General features: G+C 42.9%; 1 protein-coding gene across 5 annotated transcripts in view; it reads left to right on the top strand.

The window, feature by feature from the left end:
- Positions 1-19,889, top strand: part of nr3c1 (nuclear receptor subfamily 3, group C, member 1 (glucocorticoid receptor)) — a 75,670-nt gene extending 55,781 nt beyond the window's left edge. For 4 of the 5 annotated variants that reach the window (XM_031797047.1, XM_031797050.1, XM_031797049.1 and 1 more), the window contains 6 exons: positions 582-698; positions 5,694-5,975; positions 6,101-6,245; positions 8,987-9,117; positions 10,509-10,666; positions 16,056-19,889. In XM_031797047.1, coding sequence (XP_031652907.1) covers positions 582-698; positions 5,694-5,975; positions 6,101-6,245; positions 8,987-9,117; positions 10,509-10,666; positions 16,056-16,208 — 986 coding nt within the window. In that variant the 3' untranslated portion in view covers positions 16,209-19,889. The other variant, XM_031797051.1, reaches the window with a different exon arrangement.
- The last annotated feature ends 4,033 nt before the right edge of the window (positions 19,890-23,922 follow it).

The following is a 23,922-nucleotide window of genomic DNA, read 5'->3' on the forward strand; positions in this document are numbered from 1 at the left end:
TCTTCACTGGCTGCATCACAGCTTGGTATGGCAATTGCACCACCCTTGACCACAAAGCGCAACAGATGTTGATGTGGACAGCCCAGTATAGCCCAGAGCTTCCTGCCATCCAGAAAATGTATCATGTTTTAGTTAACCTTTTATTTAACTAGACAAGTCAGTTAAGAAAGAAAAAAATGTTATTTACAATGACGGTGCGCCGCTCTATGGGACTCCCAATCACGGCCGGTTGTGATACAGCTTGGAATTGAACCAGGTCTGTAGTGACACCTCTAGCACTGAGATGCAGTGCCTTAGACTGCTGCGCCACTCAGGAGCCCCAAAAGGATTCGTAAGGGGTGAGATGGTAGGACAACTGATACTGGTACCCCTTTGGTACCATGGAATGGTGTTCATTATGCATATCATAAATAATACTGTACTTGTCTGTGCCTGTTGTTATAAAGAAAATGCTCATTTGATTTGCCAGTGGGAGGCTTGCTGATCCAGTATGATGCAAGAGGGAAATACTGTCAAGAATATAGTACTTTATAAAAAATAAAAAATAAAGTCATTTAAATGATTTTTTTCTTGTCTCTCAGGGCAACACAACTACCTATGTGCTGGGAGGAACGACTGCATCATCGATAAGATCAGAAGGAAGAACTGTCCAGCCTGCCGCTTCCGCAAGTGTCTCGTGGCAGGGATGAACCTGGAAGGTACACTATTTTACCTTGTTTTATTGTCTCGTGGCAGGGAGGATTTTGATTTGTTAGGATCCTCATTAGTCGACGCTGATGGTGACAGCTAGTCTTACTGGGGTCCGACACATAACAATAATACATTACAGACAAAACACTTTACAATTGACATACATTTACAACATGAACATACATTTACAACATGAACATACATTTACAACATGAACATACATTTACAACATGAACATACATTTACAACATGAAGATACAGTGATACAGATACAGATACAGTGTATCTATCAGTTCCACATGCAGTGTATCTATCAGTTCCACATGTAGTGTATCTATCAGTTCCACATGTCAGTGTATCTATCAGTTCCACATGTAGTGTATCTATCAGTTCCACATGTAGTGTATCTATCAGTTCCACATGTAGTGTATCTATCAGTTCCACATGTAGTGTATCTATCAGTTCCACATGTAGTGTATCTATCAGTTCCACATGTAGTGTATCTATCAGTTCCACATGTAGTGTATCTATCAGTTCCACATACAGTGTATCTATCAGTTCCACATGTAGTGTATCTATCAGTTCCACATGTAGTGTATCTATCAGTTCCACATGTAGTGTATCTATCAGTTCCACATGTAGTGTATCTATCAGTTCCACATGTAGTGTATCTATCAGTTCCACATGTAGTGTATCTATCAGTTCCACATGTAGTGTATCTATCAGTTCCACATGTAGTGTATCTATCAGTTCCACATGTAGTGTATCTATCAGTTCCACATGTAGTGTATCTATCAGTTCCACATGTAGTGTATCTATCAGTTCCACATGTAGTGTATCTATCAGTTCCACATGTAGTGTATCTATCAGTTCCACATGTAGTGTATCTATCAGTTCCACATGTAGTGTATCTATCAGTTCCACATGTAGTGTATCTATCAGTTCCACATGTAGTGTATCTATCAGTTCCACATGTAGTGTATCTATCAGTTCCACATGTAGTGTATCTATCAGTTCCACATGTCAGTGTATCTATCAGTTCCACATGTAGTGTATCTATCAGTTCCACATGCAGTGTATCTATCAGTTCCACATGTAGTGTATCTATCAGTTCCACATACAGTGTATCTATCAGTTCCACATGCAGTGTATCTATCAGTTCCACATGCAGTGTATCTATCAGTTCCACATACAGTGTATCTATCAGTTCCACATGTCAGTGTATCTATCAGTTCCACATGTAGTGTATCTATCAGTTCCACATGTCAGTGTATCTATCAGTTCCACATGTAGTGTATCTATCAGTTCCACATGTAGTGTATCTATCAGTTCCACATGTAGTGTATCTATCAGTTCCACATACAGTGTATCTATCAGTTCCACATACAGTGTATCTATCAGTTCCACATGTCAGTGTATCTATCAGTTCCACATACAGTGTATCTATCAGTTCCACATACAGTGTATCTATCAGTTCCACATACAGTGTATCTATCAGTTCCACATGTAGTGTATCTATCAGTTCCACATGTAGTGTATCTATCAGTTCCACATGTAGTGTATCTATCAGTTCCACATGTCAGTGTATCTATCAGTTCCACATGTAGTGTATCTATCAGTTCCACATGTCAGTGTATCTATCAGTTCCACATGTAGTGTATCTATCAGTTCCACATGTAGTGTATCTATCAGTTCCACATACAGTGTATCTATCAGTTCCACATGTAGTGTATCTATCAGTTCCACATGTAGTGTATCTATCAGTTCCACATGTAGTGTATCTATCAGTTCCACATGTAGTGTATCTATCAGTTCCACATGTAGTGTATCTATCAGTTCCACATGTAGTGTATCTATCAGTTCCACATGTAGTGTATCTATCAGTTCCACATGTAGTGTATCTATCAGTTCCACATGTAGTGTATCTATCAGTTCCACATGTAGTGTATCTATCAGTTCCACATGTAGTGTATCTATCAGTTCCACATGTAGTGTATCTATCAGTTCCACATGTAGTGTATCTATCAGTTCCACATACAGTGTATCTATCAGTTCCACATGTCAGTACATATACACAACAAGTAGATCACATGTCAGTTCATACACACAACAAGTAGATCACATGTCAGTACATACACACAACCAGTAGATCACATGTCAGTTCATACACACAAGTAGATCACATGCCAGTTCATATACACAACAAGTAGATCACATGTCAGTCCATATACACAACAAGTAGATCACATGTCAGTTCATACACACAACCAGTAGATCACATGTCAGTACATACACACAACCAGTAGATCACATGTCAGTACATACACACAACCAGTAGATCACATGTCAGTACATACACACAACCAGTAGATCACATGTCAGTTCAGACACACAACAAGTAGTTCACATGGTGGAGAGGCGTTGTGCCGTGAGGCGTTGTGCCGTGAGGCGTTGTGCCGTGAGGCGTTGTGCCGTGAGGCGTTGTGCCGTGAGGCGTTGCTTTATTTGTTTTTGAAACCGGGTTTTACTGTTCACTTATGCTGCATGTATATATGTGTATTAGATGGAAGGGGGTTCCATGGTTCTGCATGTATATATGTGTATTAGATGGAAGGGGGTTCCATGGTTCTGCATGTATATATGTGTATTAGATGGAAGGGGGTTCCATGGTTCTGCATGTATATATGTGTATTAGATGGAAGGGGGTTCCATGGTTCTGCATGTATATATGTGTATTCGATTCCATGCATTCATGGTTCTGTTTAATACTGTACCTTTTCTTGAATTTGTCCTGGATCTGGGGACTGTGAAAAGACCCCTGGTGGCATGTCTGGTGGGGTAAATGTGTATGTCAGTGATGTGTGTAAGTTGACTATGCAAACAATTTGAAATGGTTTGCAATTGAAATTTCCAACAAATTAAAGTTTCTTAGCTCGTCTGGTAGGCTTGTGTCACTGGGCGGCTGTGCTTCCCTTTTGTAATCTGTAATAGTTTGCAAGCCCTGCCACTCCCGACGAGCGTCAGAGCCGGTTTAGTAGGATTCAATCTTAGTCCTGTATTGTCGCTTTGCCTGTTTGATGGTTCATCAGAGGGCATAGTGGGATTTCTTATAAGCTTCCGGTTTAGAGTCCTGCTCCTTGAAAGCGGCATCTCTAGCCTTTAGCTCAGTGTGGATGTTGCCTGTAATCCATGGCTTCTGGTTGGGATATGTACGTACGGTCACTGTGGGGACGACATCATCGATGCACTTATTGATAAAGCCAGTGACTGATGTGGTGTACTCCTCAATGCCATCGGAAGAATCCCAGAACATGTTCCAGTCTGTGATAGCAAAACCGCCCTGTAGCTTAGCATCTGCTTCATCTGACCACTTCCTTATTGACCGGTACTTCCTGCTTTAGTTTTTTGCTTGTAAGCAGGAATCAGGAGGATATAATTGTGGTCAGATTTGCCAAATAGAGGGTGAGGGAGAGCTTTGTGCATCTCTGTGTGTGGAGTAAAGGTGGCCTTGAGTTGTTTTTCTCTGGTTGCACATTTAACATGCTGGTAGAAATTAGGTCAAACAGATTTAAGTTTGCCTGCATTAAAGTACCCAGCCACTAGGAGCGCTGTTTTATGGATGAGCATGTTCTTGTTTGCTCATGGCCTTGTACAGCTTGTTGAGTGTGGTCTTAGTGCCAGAATCAGTTTGTGGTGGTAAATAGACGGCTATGAAAAATATAGATAAACTCTTGATAGATTGTGTGGTCTACAGCTTATCATGAGATACTCTACCTCAGACGAGGACTACCTCGAGACTTCTTTAATATTTGACATTGCGCACCAGCTGTTATTTACAAGTAGACACAAACCCCAAACGCTTGTCTTACCGGAGGCAGCTGTACTGTCTTGCCGATGCAGTGTAAACCCAGCCAGCTGTACTGTCTTGCCGATGCAGTGAAAACCCAGCCAGCTGTACTGTCTTGCCGATGCAGTGTAAACCCAGCCAGTTGTACTGTCTTGCCGATGCAGTGTAAACCCAGCCAGCTGTACTGTCTTGCCGATGCAGTGAAAACCCAGCCAGCTGTACGGTCTTGCCGATGCAGTGTAAACCCAGCCAGTTGTACTGTCTTGCCGATGCAGTGTAAACCCAGCCAGCTGTACTGTCTTGCCGATGCAGTGTAAACCCAGCCAGCTGTACTGTCTTGCCAATGCAGTGTAAACCCAGCCAGTTGTACTGTCTTGCCGATGCAGTGTAAACCCAGCCAGTTGTACTGTCTTGCCGATGCAGTGTAAACCCAGCTAGCTGTACTGTCTTGCCGATGCAGTGTAAACCCAGCCAGCTGTACTGTCTTGCCGATGCAGTGTAAACCCAGCTAGCTGTATGTTATCCATGTCATCGTTCAGCCACGACTCGGTGAAACACAATATAGTACAGATTTTAATGTCCCGTTGGTAGTATAGACTTATTCGGGAGACCATCCAGTTTATTATCCAATGATTGTACGTTGGCTAATAGGACTGATGGTAGAGGCGGGTTACCCACTCGCCGTCGGATTCTTACAAGGCACGCCGACCTACGACCCCTATATCTCTTTTTCTTCTTCATGCAAATTACGGGGATATGGTCCTTGTCTGGTTTCTGAAGTAAATCCTTTACGTAAGACTTGTTAAAGAAAATAATCTTTGTCCTGTACGAGGTGAGTAATCGCTGTTCTGATATCCAGAAGCTCTTTCCGATCATAATAGATGGTGGCAGAAACATTATAAACAAAGTAAGTTACAAATAACGTGAAAAAACACACACAGTAGCACAATTGGTTAAGATGAACCTGGAAGCTGAACTATTTTACCTGGTTTTATTGTGCAGATTCTAGTTTTGATGTAAATTGGTGTACAACTCAGTCTGACGACAAGCTACTACCACCTCAAATACCAGATACAAGTAGATATATTAGTTTGACTTGTTTTTGAGATCATGGTCACTCAATCTACCGCCTCCCTTCCTCTGTCCTTCGCCACAGCTCGTAAAACCAAGAAGCTGAACCGTTTAAAGGGGGTACAGCAGCCCACCACTGCCGAGCTGACCCCCCGTCCGCTCCCAGAGGCCAGGTCGCTGGTCCCCAAGTCCATGCCCCAGCTCACCCCCACCATGCTGTCCCTACTAAAGGCCATCGAGCCAGACACCATCTACTCTGGCTACGACGGCACCCTGCCAGACACCTCCACACGCATCATGACCACCCTCAACAGGCTGGGGGGACGACAGGTGGTATCAGCCGTGAAGTGGGCCAAGGCCCTGCCAGGTACTGCTGTCTCTAAAATACACTGTTGGAAATCTGCACAGTACCTACCATAGGTAGCAGTACTACAGTATCATCTGGGAAATGGAACCTTTAGTAATTTAGTGTTCTGTTATCTTCCCCTGCAGGGTTCCGGAACCTTCACCTGGACGACCAGATGACTCTGCTGCAGTGTTCCTGGTTGTTCCTCATGTCCTTCGGCCTGGGCTGGAGGTCCTACCAACAGTGTGACGGGAACATGCTCTGCTTCGCTCCAGACCTCGTCATCAACCAGTATGTCTCTCTCTCTCAATTCAATTCAAGGCATGGGAAACGTGTTAACATTGCCAAAGCAAGTGAGGTAGATAATATACAAAAGTGAAATAAACAATAAAAAATAACAGTAAACATTACACATACAGAAGTTTCAAAACAATAAATCTCTCTCTTTCTCTTTTTTAAATATATTTATATATATATATGTGTGTGTGTGTGTGTGTGTGTGTGTGTGTGTGTGTGTGTGTGTGTGTGTGTGTGTGTGTGTGTGTGTGTGTGTGTGTGTGTGTGTGTGTATAGTATCTGTCTTCAATTTGTTTTGGACTATCTGTCTAATCCCTAACATGCCTGTCTCTCTCTCTCTCCTCATCAGGGACCGTATGAAGCTGCCCTACATGGCAGACCAGTGTGACGTCATCACTAACATGTCTCTCTCTCCTCATCAGGGACCGTATGAAGCTGCCCTACATGGCAGACCAGTGTGATGTCATCACTAACATGTCTCTCTCTCCTCATCAGGGACCGTATGAAGCTGCCCTACATGGCAGACCAGTGTGATGTCATCACTAACATGTCTCTCTCTCCTCATCAGGGACCGTATGAAGCTGCCCTACATGGCAGACCAGTGTGATGTCATCACTAACATGTCTCTCTCTCTCCTCATCAGGGACCGTATGAAGCTGCCCTACATGGCAGACCAGTGTGATGTCATCACTAACATGTCTCTCTCTCTCCTCATCAGGGACCGTATGAAGCTGCCCTACATGGCAGACCAGTGTGATGTCATCACTAACATACCTGTCTCTCTCTCCTCATCAGGGACCGTATGAAGCTGCCCTACATGGCAGACCAGTGTGATGTCATCACTAACATGTCTCTCTCTCCTCATCAGGGACCGTATGAAGCTGCCCTACATGGCAGACCAGTGTGATGTCATCACTAACATGTCTCTCTCTCCTCATCAGGGACCGTATGAAGCTGCCCTACATGGCAGACCAGTGTGATGTCATCACTAACATGTCTCTCTCTCCTCATCAGGGACTGTATGAAGCTGCCCTACATGGCAGACCAGTGTGATGTCATCACTAACATACCTGTCTCTCTCTCCTCATCAGGGACCGTATGAAGCTGCCCTACATGGCAGACCAGTGTGATGTAATCACTAACATGTCTCTCTCTCCTCATCAGGGACCGTATGAAGCTGCCCTACATGGCAGACCAGTGTGATGTCATCACTAACATGTCTCTCTCTCCTCATCAGGGACCGTATGAAGCTGCCCTACATGGCAGACCAGTGTGATGTCATCACTAACATGTCTCTCTCTCTCCTCATCAGGGACCGTATGAAGCTGCCCTACATGGCAGACCAGTGTGATGTCATCACTAACATGTCTCTCTCTCTCCTCATCAGGGACCGTATGAAGCTGCCCTACATGGCAGACCAGTGTGATGTCATCACTAACATGTCTCTCTCTCCTCATCAGGGACCGTATGAAGCTGCCCTACATGGCAGACCAGTGTGACGTCATCACTAACATGTCTCTCTCTCCTCATCAGGGACCGTATGAAGCTGCCCTACATGGCAGACCAGTGTGATGTCATCACTAACATACCTGTCTCTCTCTCCTCATCGGGGACCGTATGAAGCTGCCCTACATGGCAGACCAGTGTGATGTCATCACTAACATACCTGTCTCTCTCTCCTCATCAGGGACCGTATGAAGCTGCCCTACATGGCAGACCAGTGTGATGTCATCACTAACATGTCTCTCTCTCCTCATCAGGGACCGTATGAAGCTGCCCTACATGGCAGACCAGTGTGATGTCATCACTAACATGTCTCTCTCTCCTCATCAGGGACCGTATGAAGCTGCCCTACATGGCAGACCAGTGTGATGTCATCACTAACATACCTCTCTCTCTCTCCTCATCAGGGACCGTATGAAGCTGCCCTACATGGCAGACCAGTGTGATGTCATCACTAACATGTCTCTCTCTCCTCATCAGGGACCGTATGAAGCTGCCCTACATGGCAGACCAGTGTGATGTCATCACTAACATACCTCTCTCTCTCTCTCTCCTCATCAGGGACCGTATGAAGCTGCCCTACATGGCAGACCAGTGTGACGTCATCACTAACATACCTCTCTCTCTCTCCTCATCAGGGACCGTATGAAGCTGCCCTACATGGCAGACCAGTGTGATGTCATCACTAACATGTCTCTCTCTCCTCATCAGGGACCGTATGAAGCTGCCCTACATGGCAGACCAGTGTGATGTCATCACTAACATGTCTCTCTCTCCTCATCAGGGACCGTATGAAGCTGCCCTACATGGCAGACCAGTGTGATGTCATCACTAACATGTCTCTCTCTCCTCATCAGGGACCGTATGAAGCTGCCCTACATGGCAGACCAGTGTGATGTCATCACTAACATGTCTCTCTCTCTCCTCATCAGGGACCGTATGAAGCTGCCCTACATGGCAGACCAGTGTGACGTCATCACTAACATAACTCTCTCTCTCTCCTCATCAGGGACCATATGAAGCTGCCCTACATGGCAGACCAGTGTGATGTCATCACTAACATGTCTCTCTCTCCTCATCAGGGACCGTATGAAGCTGCCCTACATGGCAGACCAGTGTGATGTCATCACTAACATGTCTCTCTCTCCTCATCAGGGACCGTATGAAGCTGCCCTACATGGCAGACCAGTGTGATGTCATCACTAACATACCTGTCTCTCTCTCCTCATCAGGGACCGTATGAAGCTGCCCTACATGGCAGACCAGTGTGAACAGATGTTGAAGATCTCCAGTGAGTTTGTCAGACTGCAGGTGTCCCATGACGAGTATCTGTGTATGAAGGTTCTGCTGCTGCTCAGCACCGGTGAGTCTCAGCTCCGCTTTTCCTTTGACCTGGCCCACTTGAGTCCATAACAATATGACAACCTATTTCCTGATTGATGACTGTATGTTCCTGGGTTTTTACTGTTAATTTGTTGTTGTTCATCATAGCATTGGGATGTCAAAATAAAAGTTTCTCATTTCATCTTATTGGATTTAAACTCTACATTTTCAACATATAATAGAAGGGGGAGTGCATAGACTTTATTTAACCAGGTAGGCTAGTTGAGAACACCTTTATTTAACCAGGTAGGCTAGTTGAGAACACCTTTATTTAACCAGGTAGGCTAGTTGAGAACACCTTTATTTAACCAGGTAGGCTAGTTGAGAACACCTTTATTTAACCAGGTAGGCTAGTTGAGAACACCTTTATTTAACCAGGTAGGCTAGTTGAGAACACCTTTATTTAACCAGGTAGGCTAGTTGAGAACACCTTTATTTAACCAGGTAGGCTAGTTGAGAACACCTTTATTTAACCAGGTAGGCTAGTTGAGAACACCTTTATTTAACCAGGTAGGCTAGTTGAGAACACCTTTATTTAACCAGGTAGGCTAGTTGAGAACACCTTTATTTAACCAGGTAGGCTAGTTGAGAACACCTTTATTTAACCAGGTAGGCTAGTTGAGAACACCTTTATTTAACCAGGTAGGCTAGTTGAGAACACCTTTATTTAACCAGGTAGGCTAGTTGAGAACACCTTTATTTAACCAGGTAGGCTAGTTGAGAACACCTCTATTTAACCAGGTAGGCTAGTTGAGAACACCTTTATTTAACCAGGTAGGCTAGTTGAGAACACCTTTATTTAACCAGGTAGGCTAGTTGAGAACACCTTTATTTAACCAGGTAGGCTAGTTGAGAACAAGTTCTCATTTACTGGGATATTGAACACATTTCCTGTTATGTTTCCCTTTGGTGCCAAAAGATGGTCTGGAGTCAGACACACAGAGGTTGATATATTATGTTGTCCTGTCCCCACAGTGCCAAAAGATGGTCTGGGAGTCAGACACACAGAGGTTGATATATTATGTTGTCCTGTCCCCACAGTGCCAAAAGATGGTCTGGAGTCAGACACACAGAGGTTGATATATTATGTTGTCCTGTCCCCCACAGTGCCAAAAGATGGTCTGGGAGTAAGACACACAGAGGTTGATATATTATGTTGTCCTGTCCCCACCAGTGCCAAAAGATGCTCTGGAGTCAGACACACAGAGGTTGATATATTATGTTGTCCTGTCCCCACCAGTGCCAAAAGATGGTCTGGAGTCAGACACACAGAGGTTGATATATTATGTTGTCCTGTCCCCACCAGTGCCAAAAGATGGTCTGGAGTCAGACACACAGAGGTTGATATATTATGTTGTCCTGTCCCCACAGTGCCAAAAGATGGTCTGAAGAGTCAGGCAGTGTTTGATGAGATCAGGATGTCCTACATCAAGGAGTTGGGGAAGGCCATCGTCAAGAGAGAGGAAAACTCCAGCCAGAACTGGCAACGCTTCTACCAGCTCACCAAGCTTCTTGACTCCATGCATGAGGTACACATTAGACTTCTTCAATTTCCTAACTTTTATTTATTTGTTATCACTCATTTTATCGTCATTATTATTATTATTATTATTATAGGCCTATTTAATCATCTAAACCAGTTCTTTAAATATGCAAAAAGGTTTGTTTCATTTTGTTAAAAGACATTTTCGTTGTCTAAATGAAGTTCTTTCTTTTTAGTTTTGTGGGCCAGATGGGTTAAAACTAGGCCTCTTGTCAAATAAATAGCATTAGCCATTATTGCTGTCCTTTGTTGGGTAGGCACTCACCTTTTGTTGGTAATCGCTGCAATATAGGTTCAAGGTTGAAACCAGTTCTTTAAATATGTAACAACTGTTTTCCTTCGGTCAAATTAAGTTCCAACTTTGTTGTTGTCTGCAGCAATATAATACAGTCTTTTTATTTATTACCAGATAAGTTGACTGAGAACACGTTCTCATTTACAGCAACGACCTTGGGAATAGTTACAGGGGGGGGGATGGGGGATGAATGAGCCAATTGTAAACTGGGGATTATTAGGTGACCGTGATGGTTTGAGGGACAGATTGGGAATTTAACACCCCTACTCTTACAATAAGTGCCATGGGATCTTTAATGACCTCAGAGAGTCAGGACACCCGTTTAACGTCCCATCCGAAAGACAGCACCCTACACAGGGCAGTGTCCCCAATCACTGCCCTGGGGCATTGGGATATTATTTAGACCAGAGGAAAGAGTGCCTCCTACTGGCCCTCCAACACCACTTCCAGCAGCATCTGGTCTCCCATCCAGGGACTGACCAGGACCAACCCTGCTTAGCTTCAGAAGCAAGCCAGCAGTGGTATGCAGGGTGGTATGCTGCTGGTCTTAGGGCTACTCGCACTCAAACCATGAAAAGGAAAAAAACAAGAGGATGAGGGTGAGATGCAAAACTTAGTTTAATGACGCCACATGATAACCTGTTTGTATTTTCCATATAAACAATGACTTACTATTTGGCTATTATTCGGTTTAACTGCTGCAGAAAATGTTTTAGGCCAAACAGAGTTACTGCTTTAATCTAACAATATAATGCTTCTCTTTATAAAACAAAAATCTGATCAAAAATTTACAAATTAGCCTCCTCCTGTATACCTATCTGTATAGCTGTATATCAAATCTCATTTTTATTTGTCACAAGCGCTGAATACAACAGGTTTAGACCTTACCGTGAGATTCTTACTAACAAGCCCTTAACCAACAATGCAGATTTAAGAAAAATAATAGCTGCGAAAATATTTACTAAATATATATTTTTTTTTGAATACAAAAAAAGTTATACAATATAATAACAATAATGAGGCTGTATACAGGGGGTACCGGTACTGAGTCAGTGTGCGGGGGTACAGGTTAGTTGAGGTAATATGTACATGTAGGTAGGGGTAAAGTGACTATGTATAGGTAACAAACAGCGAGTAGCAGCAGTGTAAAAACAAAGGGGACTACAAATAGTCTGGGTGGCCATTTGATTAATTGTTTACCCCCAAGCCTTATGGCTTGGGGGTAGAATCAGGGTCTATGACTTGGGTAATGCAACCGGTCAGGATGCTCTCGATGGTGCAGCTGTAGCACTTTCTGAGGATCTAGGGACCCGTGCCAAATCTTTTCAGTCCAGTCTCCCGAGGGGGAAAAGGCGTTGTCGTCTGACAATTACAGTGCGCCTTCAGAAAGTATTCACACCCCTTGACTTATTCCACATTTTTGTTGTGTTACAACCTGAATTCAAAATGGATGAAATGTATATTTTGTGTCACTGGTTTACACACAATACCCCATAATGTCAAAGTGGAATTATAATTCAATTGAAAAGGAAATGCTGAAATGTCATGTGTCATCATAGTATTCAACCCTGTTGTTATGACAAGCCTAAATAAGTTCCGGAGTAAATATTTGCCTAACAAGTCACATAATAAGTTATATGGGCTCACTCTGGTTGTAATAATATCGTTTAACATGATGTTTTGATGACGACCAGATCTCTGTACCCCACACATACAATTATCTGGAAGGTTCCTCAGTCCAGCAGTGAATCTCAAACACAGATTCAACCACAAAGACCAGGGAGGTTTTCCAATGCCTCGCAAACAAAGAGCACCTATTGCTATATACAGACATTGAATATCCCTTTGAACATGGTGAAGTTATTGAATACAATGTGGATGGTGTATCAATACACCCAGTCATTACAAAGATACAAGTGTCCTTCCTAACTCAGTTGCCAGAGAGGAAGGAAACCGCTCAGGGATTTCACCATGAGGCCAATGTTGACTTTAAACAGATACAGAGTTTAATGGCTGTGACAGGAGAAAACTCAGGATGGATCAACAACATTGTAGTTACTCCGCAATACTTAATTGGCAGACTAAAAGGAAGGATGCCTGTACATAAACAATATTCCAAAACATGCATCGTGTTTGCAACAAGGCACGAAAGTAATAATGTAAAAAATGTGGCAAAGCAATTCACTTTTTGTCCTGAATACAAAGCGTTATGTTTGGGGCAAATCCAATACAACACATTACTGAGTACCACTCTCCATATTGTCAAGCATAGTTGGTGGCTGCATCACGTTATGGGTATGCTTGTTGTCATTAAGGACTGGGGAGTTTTTCAGGATAATAAACATAATGGAGCTAAGCACGGGCAAAATCCTGGAGGAAAACCTGATTGTCTGCTTTCCATCAGACACTGGGACACAAATTCACCATTCAGCAGGACAATAACATAAAACACAAGGCCAAGTCTACACTGGATTTGCTTAGTAAGAAGACGGTGAATGTTCCTGAGTGACCAAGTTAGTTTCAACTTAAATCTGCTTGAAAATCTATGGCAAGACCAGAAAATGGTTGTCTAGCGATGATCAACAACCATTTTGACAGAGCTTGAAGCATTTTGAAAAGAATAATGGGCAAATGTTGCACAATCCAGGTATGGAAATCTCTTAGAGACCCAGAAAGACGCACAGCTGTAATCGCTGCCGCAGGTGCTTCTACAAAGTATTGACTCGGGGGTGTGAGTACTTATGTAAATGAGATATTTCTGTATTTAATTTTCAATACATTTGCACTTTGTCATTATGGGGGTTTTGTCTGAAGATGGGTGAGAAATCATTTCTGAAAGCACTGTATAAAGAAACACATGTCGATGTCGGGAAGCAAGGCTCTGTCTCTTTAGTGCCTAAGCTTCTCTTTCTTTATATATAATAAAAATATATTAATACACTACATATACAAACGTATGTGAACACCCCTTCACATTGGTCTATTCGGCTATTTCAGTCACACTCGTTGCTGATGGGAGTTTACAATTGAGCACACAGCCATGCAATCTCCATAGACAAACATTGGCAGTAGAATGGCCTTACTGAAGAGCTCAGTGACTTTCAACGTGGCACCGTCATAGGATGCCATCTTTCCAACAAGTCAGTTCGTCAAATTTCTGCACTGCTAGAGCTTCCCCGGTCAACCGTAAGTGCAGTTTTTGTGAAGTGGAAGCGTCTAGGAGCAACAATGGCTCAGCCACGAAGTGGTAGGCCACACAATCTCACAGAACGGGACCACCGAGTGTTGAAGCGTCTTGCGTGTAAAAAATATAATGTTCTTGGTTGCAACTACCGAGTTCCAAACGGTCTCTGGAAGCAACGTCAGCACAAGAACTGTTTGTCGGGGGCTTCATGAAATGGGTTTCCATGGCCGAGCAGCCGCGCACAAGCCTAACATCACCATGCGCAATGCCAAGCGTCAGCTTGAGTGGTGTAAAGCCCGCCGCCATTAGACTCTGGACCAGTGGAAACGCATTCTCTGGAGTGATGAATCACGTTTTGCCATCTGGCAGTCCGATGGATGAATCTGGATTTGGCGGATGCCAGGAGAACGCTACCTGCCCGAATGCATAGTACCAACTGTAAAGTTTGGTGGAAGAGGAATAATGGTCTGGGGCTGTTTTTCAGGTTTTGACAATGCCCCTGTGTACAAAGTGAGGTCCATACAGAAATAGTTGGTATAGATCGGTGTGAAAGAACTTGACTGGCCTGCACAGAACCCTGACTTCAACCCCATCGAACACCTTTGGGATGAATTGGAATGCCGACTGCGAGCCAGAGCTAATCACCCAACATCAGTGCCCAACCTCACTAATGCTCTTGTGGCTGAATGGAAGCAAGTCACTGCCATGATGTTCCAACATCTAGTGGAAATCATTCCTAGAAGAGTGGAGGCTATTATAGCAGTAAAGAGGAGACCAACTCCATGTTAATGCCTCTGATTTTGGAATGAAATGTTGGACAAGAAGCTGTCCACATAGTTTGTCGCGTAGTGCCTGACTCGTTTAGTACTCATATCTCCGACAGCTGAACCGTGAGGTGGACAGTTATTGTTTTAGGAAAGTAAAAACCGAACGGGTCTGTTTTTCTTTTTCTATCAGTCTTTTCGTAACACGTCTGTCTGATTGTCCTCCGGTCCATTCGGAACGGGTCTGTTTAGGAAAATAGATATATTTCTGCATTTCGGGTCGGGTGCGAAAGCCACAGATTAATTTCCCCCGTGCGTTTACTGTGAACACTGAGGCTGTGCCCGCTCTAAGTTAGATTAAACAGTCAGGTAGACTACTGTGGCTATTTGATCATCATGTAGTTCTATCAGAGTGGTCTACCATCAAAAACAATGGAGAAAAATACATCCCATGACATTAAAACATGGAAATAGCTGTTCTATCATTCCAGCCTACAGTAGCAGCCAATGTGTGGTTTTCAATGCTGGCCTACATTCCATGAGACTTTTGAAAAAAATCATGCAGGGCTTGACATTAACCTGTTTATCCACTTGTCCTTCAGACAAGGAGGTGACTGAAAATTGTTTTGTTTTTTTGCAATAAACCACAAAATAAAATTCATTATTATTCCCATACCATTTTTTTTTTACAGAGAATCAGACTAATTATGCTACCCTCTTACACTCTACCTATTGGCTACTTAACTTATTCAAGCCTGTCTCAAAACATGCTGCCTCCTGGTGGTCTGGAGCTCAATGCTGCCTCTTAGTGGTCTGGAGCTCAATGCTGCCTCCTGGTGGTCTGGAGCTCAATGCTGCCTCCTGGTGGTCTGGAGCTCAGTACATATAAGATTCATGTTTCTGTACACATGGCATACAGCTAGATATGAGATTAATGTAGCAGTGTGAGTGGGTTGTGATATGAGAAATGGTGACAATAATGTTGCAGATGTTGAGACACGATGTGTTGTCCTGTCCTGTCATTATTCTGTCCATGTTTGTTTTAGTGCCTTTTCTCTCCGATCTACACTAAGAACATTTCTGTGACCAACAGACAATAGATAGACATGTCAAATGTTCTGTTTCCCTCTAGATGGTTGGTGGGCTGCTGGATTTCTGCTTCTACACGTTCGTCAACAAGTCACTGTCGGTGGAGTTCCCAGAGATGTTAGCAGAGATCATCAGCAACCAGTTACCAAAATTCAAAGCTGGGAGCGTCAAGCCCCTCCTCTTCCACCAGAAATGACTGTGTGGTGCTACCGCCACTGGCCGTGTCCACCACCGAGACACAATGCCTTAAAATCCCCTCACCTTCCCCTGACAGAGGGAGACAGGGAAGAAGAGAGGCTGTTTTGGGAGAAATTATACCATGTACAGGGGTTTGCTGATTTTGGGGGATGAAACGAGCGCCATCGAGGAGGAAGGAGAGATTTGTCAAGAGGCAGAAGACGAGACGGAGAGAGGATTTTTGTTTTGTTTAACATCAATGGTCTCTATGATCCAGTTAATAGAATACATGTTTTCATAAGTTGAAGTATAATCAAGGATTGAACTTAACTAACCCTTTGTGTTTTCTCAGGTGTATGACCCGCAGAACTTAACAATATCTAGATGAAATAAGTATCTATATACAGATTATTAAGATGATGATGATGTCTTACTTTTCTGCTGCCACAGTATATACAGTTTATTATACAGGCCATTTCTTACCTCGGCAAAGGTAACACTATAACCTATAACTATCTTGTAATGCTAGTCAACAGGTTAACCCACTGTGTATTCCTCTGCCTGTTGCTGTTTTTAGGACCTTGTTGTAACAGAGTTCATTATCAAAATCACATGACGGTTTGTTTTCTCCGTAACTGTCATTTTCCAAACGCATGTTGCATTGAGCTATCTTTGTGTACGCTAAGCTACCTGCTGGCTGCCAGGTTTACACACACCGTCGATCAGAAAAGGGGAAAAAAAGTGCCTTTTTTTGTTTTTTAGCTTAAAGTCTGGTTTTAGCCGTTCTCTCTCTCTGACTGTCCGAGGACGTTCTTCTTTCACCATCACGGTTCACCCTCAGTGTATGGGATTGTTTTCTTCCTGTTACATGCCGTTGCAGTCAGTTTAACTTTTTTAAATGGCTGCCGTGTTAGTCTGTTGCTATTGTAGCTCAGTTATGGCTCCTCGGTGTGAACTATAACAATAAGATCAGTAGATTTAAATAATACTCCCAATTTGCATACAGTATTCACCTGATCTGTTGTACACGTCTCATTTTTAAATACAATTTTAGTACAATGACCCCCCCCCCCCCCCCCCCCCCCCCTACCATTATGAGAGCATGTGGAAGTACATAGTAAAGAACATGGCTTTAACACTATTGGATGTTTGTAAAAGGAAGCTATTAATTGTCACCTTTTTTGAACTTATTTTTGTCAGCAAAAGTACTTTTGTCCATCGATGAACTAATACCCTCTTCCTGTTGCTTTTGTTTTACCTGTTGTTTTGCTAGTTGTTGTTTTTTGCCCATTTGACATTATTGGAATGTGTTGGAGAGAGCGATGCGTCAGCCAATCACAAATGGAGAGTGCAGATTCCACTTTTTAAATTTATTTTATGTATCGACAGCCTCAAAACCAGAAGAGCTGGTTGCTATGGTTTCCACTAAGATTTGATGGGAAAATGGCTGTTCTTGAATTTAGTTCTACAGTAGTTCTTGGTCTCTTAAGGAGAATATAAAGAGTAACAGTCAAAGTCAGAGGGCCCAGTGTTGACCCTCAATACTCTATATGCTGGTGTCTGTATGAACACACTGGTGTTTGAATGGATAGTAGAGTGGTGTGTGTGAATGAAACATGGGTAACTTGTCATTATTAATCCTTATAGCGCTTACATTCTGGCAACAGTGACATATCACTGACATATCAGACAATTAGACAATTTTATGAGATGAAAACCAGCAATACACAGGGGGTTCTGGAGAGGTGGACACAGATGGACCCTTCTCTAGGACAACCTCCCATTGCTGCTCACACAACAACCCCTTACCCACCCAGGCATCTTGCTTACAACATCTCAGCTCTTATTGTTTCTCTCTCGCACTCTGTGTGTGTGTGCGTGTGCGTGACACAAAAGTTTTCCAGTAAAGCACTTAATACTAACTTCGTTCTCTGTCATCTTGTTTCTCACTCAAACTGTGAGCACGTCACAAATTACTCCCTGTTCCCTTTGTAGTGTGTTACTTTTGACCAGGACAAGGCTCTGGTCCAAAGTAGTGCACAAAATAGGGAATAGGGTGCTATTTCAGACCGTAGTCTGTAGCTTAGTGGATGAGGAGGGGAAGAGACGTAAACCAGGAGATATTTTGACCCGGCAACAGAGGACTGGGGTTTCCCACCCCTGTTCTAAGGGGAAATGGTTTTCTTCTAAAAAAATATATATATATGTTTTCATTGTAATGTAATTGGGGTTGTCACATTCCGTACATTTGAGGGGAATTTGTGAGAATTGTTAACCTGAGACCTGAAGCCATTGAGAAGGTGGGATGTGTTCTAACTTACCTAACCTGCGTAAAAAAAAAAAAATGCCATGCTAGTTATTTGTTTGTTGTTATTGGGTTTATTTACATGTTGGAAAACTGACTTCTCTTATTTTCAGATTTTTCATACACGATGCCAACATCTAATAAGAAGCTATACGTTAGTGATTCTTAAGAACAACTATACCATACTCAGGTTGTTGTCATTGGTTAAACATGTATGTGGTCATCTATGTTCACTGATGAAACTGTTTAAAACCAAAAACTTTTCAGTTTTGATTCCCAGAGTGTGTTTTTCTGACAATGAATTAACAGTCAGGTTAAATAAAAGCTCTCCTGGCCATTCAGGTACGTTAGTTTCATGCATACTGGACATGCCAAAATTTTTCTCACTACTTGATTAACCATTGTTAACGTCCCAATCTATCCTAAAGGAAAACATTTTATTTTCTTTCAATGGTGATACAAAAGTAATTCAATAAAATTTGAAAATGAATTCTCCCCATTTAAACTGCTTGTGGATTTCCTATGGGTTACTTTCACATTCAGTGTGGCTGTAAATAATTCTCTGCTGTTGCCTTTCATATAACCGGTATGAAACCACAAACTACTCACCTCCCCTTATCCAAAAAATGTATTGGTCTCTGTGGAATTGTATTGTGCAGTACATTTATTTTTAAATATGCAATAGAAATGACGAGTTACATGTGTTGCTCTAAACAGAGATTATAGACATGTACTGGCATCTTCTTTTCTTTTCCAATATAAGCTATTTTAGACAGAACATGTTCACTTTAGTGAATGAACTCTGCAGGACAGATTTTCAGGAAAACTTTCAAAGTGTCAATATATACCATTTTTGATTTAGACAAGAGTTCCAGTATATTAGATTGTCTACCGGGTAGCCGAAGCAAATCCAGACTCAAAGTTTCCCTGTAGTTTCAGTAGCTCTTGGGACGACAGACGTACAGGACTGTCCTAGAACACGTTTTCATATGTATTTCCTTGTGTACTAATATTATCAATATAGTAGTCAGTCAACAAACAACAACTTCACACAAACTGTTTTGTGAAAGTAATCAACCAGCTTTGAACCTGACAATTTGCACTACCCCAAAAATATTATTTTGAAATTCTATTTTGTATAAAACAGACGTTCACTTTTGAAACGTATTATCAATGATGATGATGATGATGATGATCTGGTATATGCTTTCCTTTGAAGATGGCTTGTTTAGCTTATAGACTATTTCAATTATGTACATATAACCCCATGTAAAGAAAAACAATGTGTTGTATTACTCCCACAAATAATACTCCTTTTCTATATGTGTATCATTGCTCATCTGTAGTAGATCATGTTGATGCTTTTCCTTCCATTAAATGTTGAACTACGTCTTCGTTGTGTGTGTGTGGTACCTTTTTTCAAAACAAGAAATTGTATGCAGATTGATCATGTTAACTCACTTTTTATCTGAACAATGAAAAAAGTCGCCTTGTTGTCAGATATACTTTTAATAATCACATGATGACGATAAGCACTGGTTCATCCAATAAAGTGTCTTTTCCTTTCTGGGGCTTATTGGTTCGGTTTGTAGCCTTTTGTATGACATTTTTACTATTCTTTAACCTTTATTGAACTCGGCAAGTCAGTTAAGAGCAAATTCTTATTTACAATGACGGCCTACACCGGCCAAACCCGAGCGACACTGGGCCAATTGCGCGCCGCCCTATGGGACTCCCAATCACGGCCGGTTGTGATACAGCCTGGATTTAAACCAGGGTCTGTAGTGACGCCTTAGACCGCTGCACCACTCGGGAGCCCAAGGACTAGATGAAATGATTTCTTTGGCTAGCTGCCAGGAGACCTATTCTAGTTTATGAAATGGACTTTGAATGTCTTGGCACTGAAAGAAGCTCCTACACCAACCTCCACTTTCATGTCAGTCTAATATTGCTACTGCTAGTCTCTTGGTCTCAGCATTTCAACACAGAATTTCTATGACCACACTTGATGCACCAAAGCCAGTGATAATGTTGGGAGAAAATAGCTTGTTGTTCCTTATTGAGGCCCCATAGGCTGATCCCAGATGTGTTTGTACTGTTTGGCCAACTCCTATGGTTCAGCTACAAGGCTGTAGCCCCTACACCAGATTCCAGATCTTGGACCAGGCTACAAGGCTGTAGCCCCTACACCAGATTCTAGATCTTGGACCAGGCTACAAGGCTGTAGCCCCTACACCAGATTCCAGATCTTGGACCAGGCTACAAGGCTGTAGCCCCTACACCAGATTCTAGATCTTGGACCAGGCTACAAGGCTGCATCCCTACACCAGATTCCAGATCTTGGACCAGGCTACAAGGCTGTAGCCCCTACACCAGATTCTAGATCTTGGACCAGGCTACAAGGCTGTAGCCCCTACACCAGATTCCAGATCTTGGACCAGGCTACAAGGCTGTAGCCCCTACACCAGATTCTAGATCTTGGACCAGGCTACAAGGCTGCATCCCTACACCAGATTCCAGATCTTGGACCAGGCTACAAGGCTGTAGCCCCTACACCAGATTCTAGATCTTGGACCAGGCTACAAGGCTGTAGCCCCTACACCAGATTCCAGATCTTGGACCAGGCTACAAGGCTGTAGCCCCTACACCAGATTCCAGATCTTGGACCAGGCTACAAGGCTGTAGCCCCTACACCAGATTCCAGATCTTGGACCAGGCTACAAGGCTGTAGCCCCTACACCAGATTCCAGATCTTGGACCAGGCTACAAGGCTGTAGCCCCTACACCAGATTCCAGATCTTGGACCAGGCTACAAGGCTGTAGCCCCTACACCAGATTCCAGATCTTGGACCAGGCTACAAGGCTGTAGCCCCTACACCAGATTCCAGATCTTGGACCAGGCTACAAGGCTGTAGCCCCTACACCAGATTCTAGATCTTGGACCAGGCTACAAGGCTGTAGCCCCTACACCAGATTCCAGATCTTGGACCAGGCTACAAGGCTGTAGCCCCTACACCAGATTCTAGATCTTGGACCAGGCTACAAGGCTGTAGCCCCTACACCAGATTCCAGATCTTGGACCAGGCTACAAGGCTGTAGCCCCTACACCAGATTCTAGATCTTGGACCAAGCTACAAGGCTGTAGCCCCTACACCAGATTCCTGATGGTCTCTATAGTGATACTGTTTTAGAGGGTTTTCTGGATGGACAGTTGACTGACCCTGATGTCACGCAAACTCTCAAGTCATATCCTGGTTGTCAGGGGAGATTGGCTCCCACCTCAGGAATGTCACAACGTGGCCTTTTTGGGTGTATATTGTCATCCTCACTCTCCCACGTCAGGTTTTACAATGGTCATTGTAAAACCTGATGTGGGAGAGTGAGGTCATAAATTCCTGGTAGAAACTCTCAGTATGGAGGGAGAGCCTATGGGAAACAAAACTCCTAATCCCGAAAATGGAGGAATTAAACAATATTTCTATTTTTGAGAATGTGGGAATGGTCCGTGGACACTTAAAGGTCAGTCATGTCGAGTGTGTTTCATTTAGTGATCTCATGAAGGACCGGACACACACACATCACTGTGTCTTTGGTTGTGTACACTTCTCAATTATTGGGTTTGTTTCTGAATGTGGTATAAAATATCAAATTGATACTTGTTTAGATATAAAGTTTTAACTAGTCAGTGGCCATGCCCCCGTGATCTCTAGGCTCTCTGTCAACTGACTATCCAGCAGATGGACTGGCAATCACAGAGAGGGACAACAAAGGCAGAGACTCGTAAATATGTAAAACTGCAATTTATTTTCAAATGAGCGGGTTTTCATGTTCAAAATATTAGCAATTTCTATGTATGTAGTGAATCCACTCTGAGTTTCCTGCTCTTGAACTGCCCCACCCCTTTCCTTTGTCTACCAAGCTGTCATATCGGTTTTGTATGCGAGCGACTTTTTCTTTGTATCATGTAGTAACCAATGTATGACCTAGTGTGTGTGTGTTTATTTAATTCTGTGATTGATTAAGTTAGTAAGTGAATAAATAATTAAGCCAATTTGTATATCGCTGATTCATGATTCTATGTTAGGGTTCCTGCAGATATCCAAGGGTTTGAGACTGATGAGGTCAAATTAATTAATAAGTGGCTGCTTTGATGAGATAAGAAAATATCAGGAAATTGACACTCTATAAACAACATGTTCCCGTGGTGCCCCGACTTCCTAGTTAATTAAAGTTGCATGATTATGTTAAATCGCGTAATTAAATTACACATAGAGAATTGATTTGATAATATACAGTCTTCACATTTAATGATAGTCAACAATAGACAGGAATGTGTATCCTACTTACTGGGTCCCAAATTACTTTTTCTTGCCAATGTTGTCCTAAATGTACTTCGTCTTTGTTGTATTACTTTGTTTAAGGGTTCCATTCAATTAAGTATTATGGGGCGGCAGGGTAGCCTAGTGGTTAGAGCGTTGGACTAGTAATCGAAAGGTTGCAAGTTCGAATCCCCGAGCTGACAAGCTACAAATCTGTCGTTCTACCCCTGAACAGGCAGTTAACCCACTGTTCCTAGGCTGTCATTGAAAATAAGAATTTGTTCTTAACTGACTTGCCTGGTTAAATAAAGTTAAAACAATTAAATGATTTATTATTGTTGTAGGCTACAACAGTATGGTGAAAGATGAGGCCCCCAAGGATTCCTGTGAACTGGGATGGATAATTTTACCTTGTAGCCTAGTAGCCATGGTTTCTCTTGTTAGAATCGGTTTGAATGAAACATTCATTTATTTGCTCAGATTAGTCTCATTGTGATTCAAATCTCTTTGGATAAAGAGGCGAGGGCCTGTATTCTCTAACAGCAGGAGTGGTAATCTCAGATCAGTTTAGCCTTTTCAAATCAAATTTTATTAGTCACATGCTCCGAATACAACAGGTGTAGACCTTACAGTGAAATGCTTACTTACGAACCCCTAACCAACAGTGCAGTTTCCAAAAATATGGATAAGAATAAGAGATAAAAGTAACAGGTAATTAAAGAGCAGCAGTAAAATAGAACAATATATACAGGGGGCCGGTACAGAGTCAGTGTGTGGGGGCGCCGGTACAGAGTCAGTGTGTGGGGGTGCCGGTACAGAGTCAGTGTGTGGGGATGCCGGTACAGAGTCAATGTGCAGGGGCACCGGTTAGTTGAGGTAGTATGTACATGTAGGTAGAGTTAATTAAAGTGACTACGCATAGATGACAACAGAGAGTGGCGGTGGTGTGGGGAGGGGAGGGGGAGGGGCAATGTAAATAGTCTGGGTAGCCATTTGATTAGATGTTCAGGAATCGTATGGCTTGGGGGTAGAAGCTGTTTAGAAGCCTCTTGGACCTGGACTTGTCACTCCGGTACCGCTTACCGTGTGGTAGAAGAGAGCACAGTCTA

The sequence above is a fragment of the Oncorhynchus kisutch genome, linkage group LG19 (assembly GCF_002021735.2).
Source record: "Oncorhynchus kisutch isolate 150728-3 linkage group LG19, Okis_V2, whole genome shotgun sequence".
Taxonomy (NCBI): domain Eukaryota; kingdom Metazoa; phylum Chordata; class Actinopteri; order Salmoniformes; family Salmonidae; genus Oncorhynchus; species Oncorhynchus kisutch.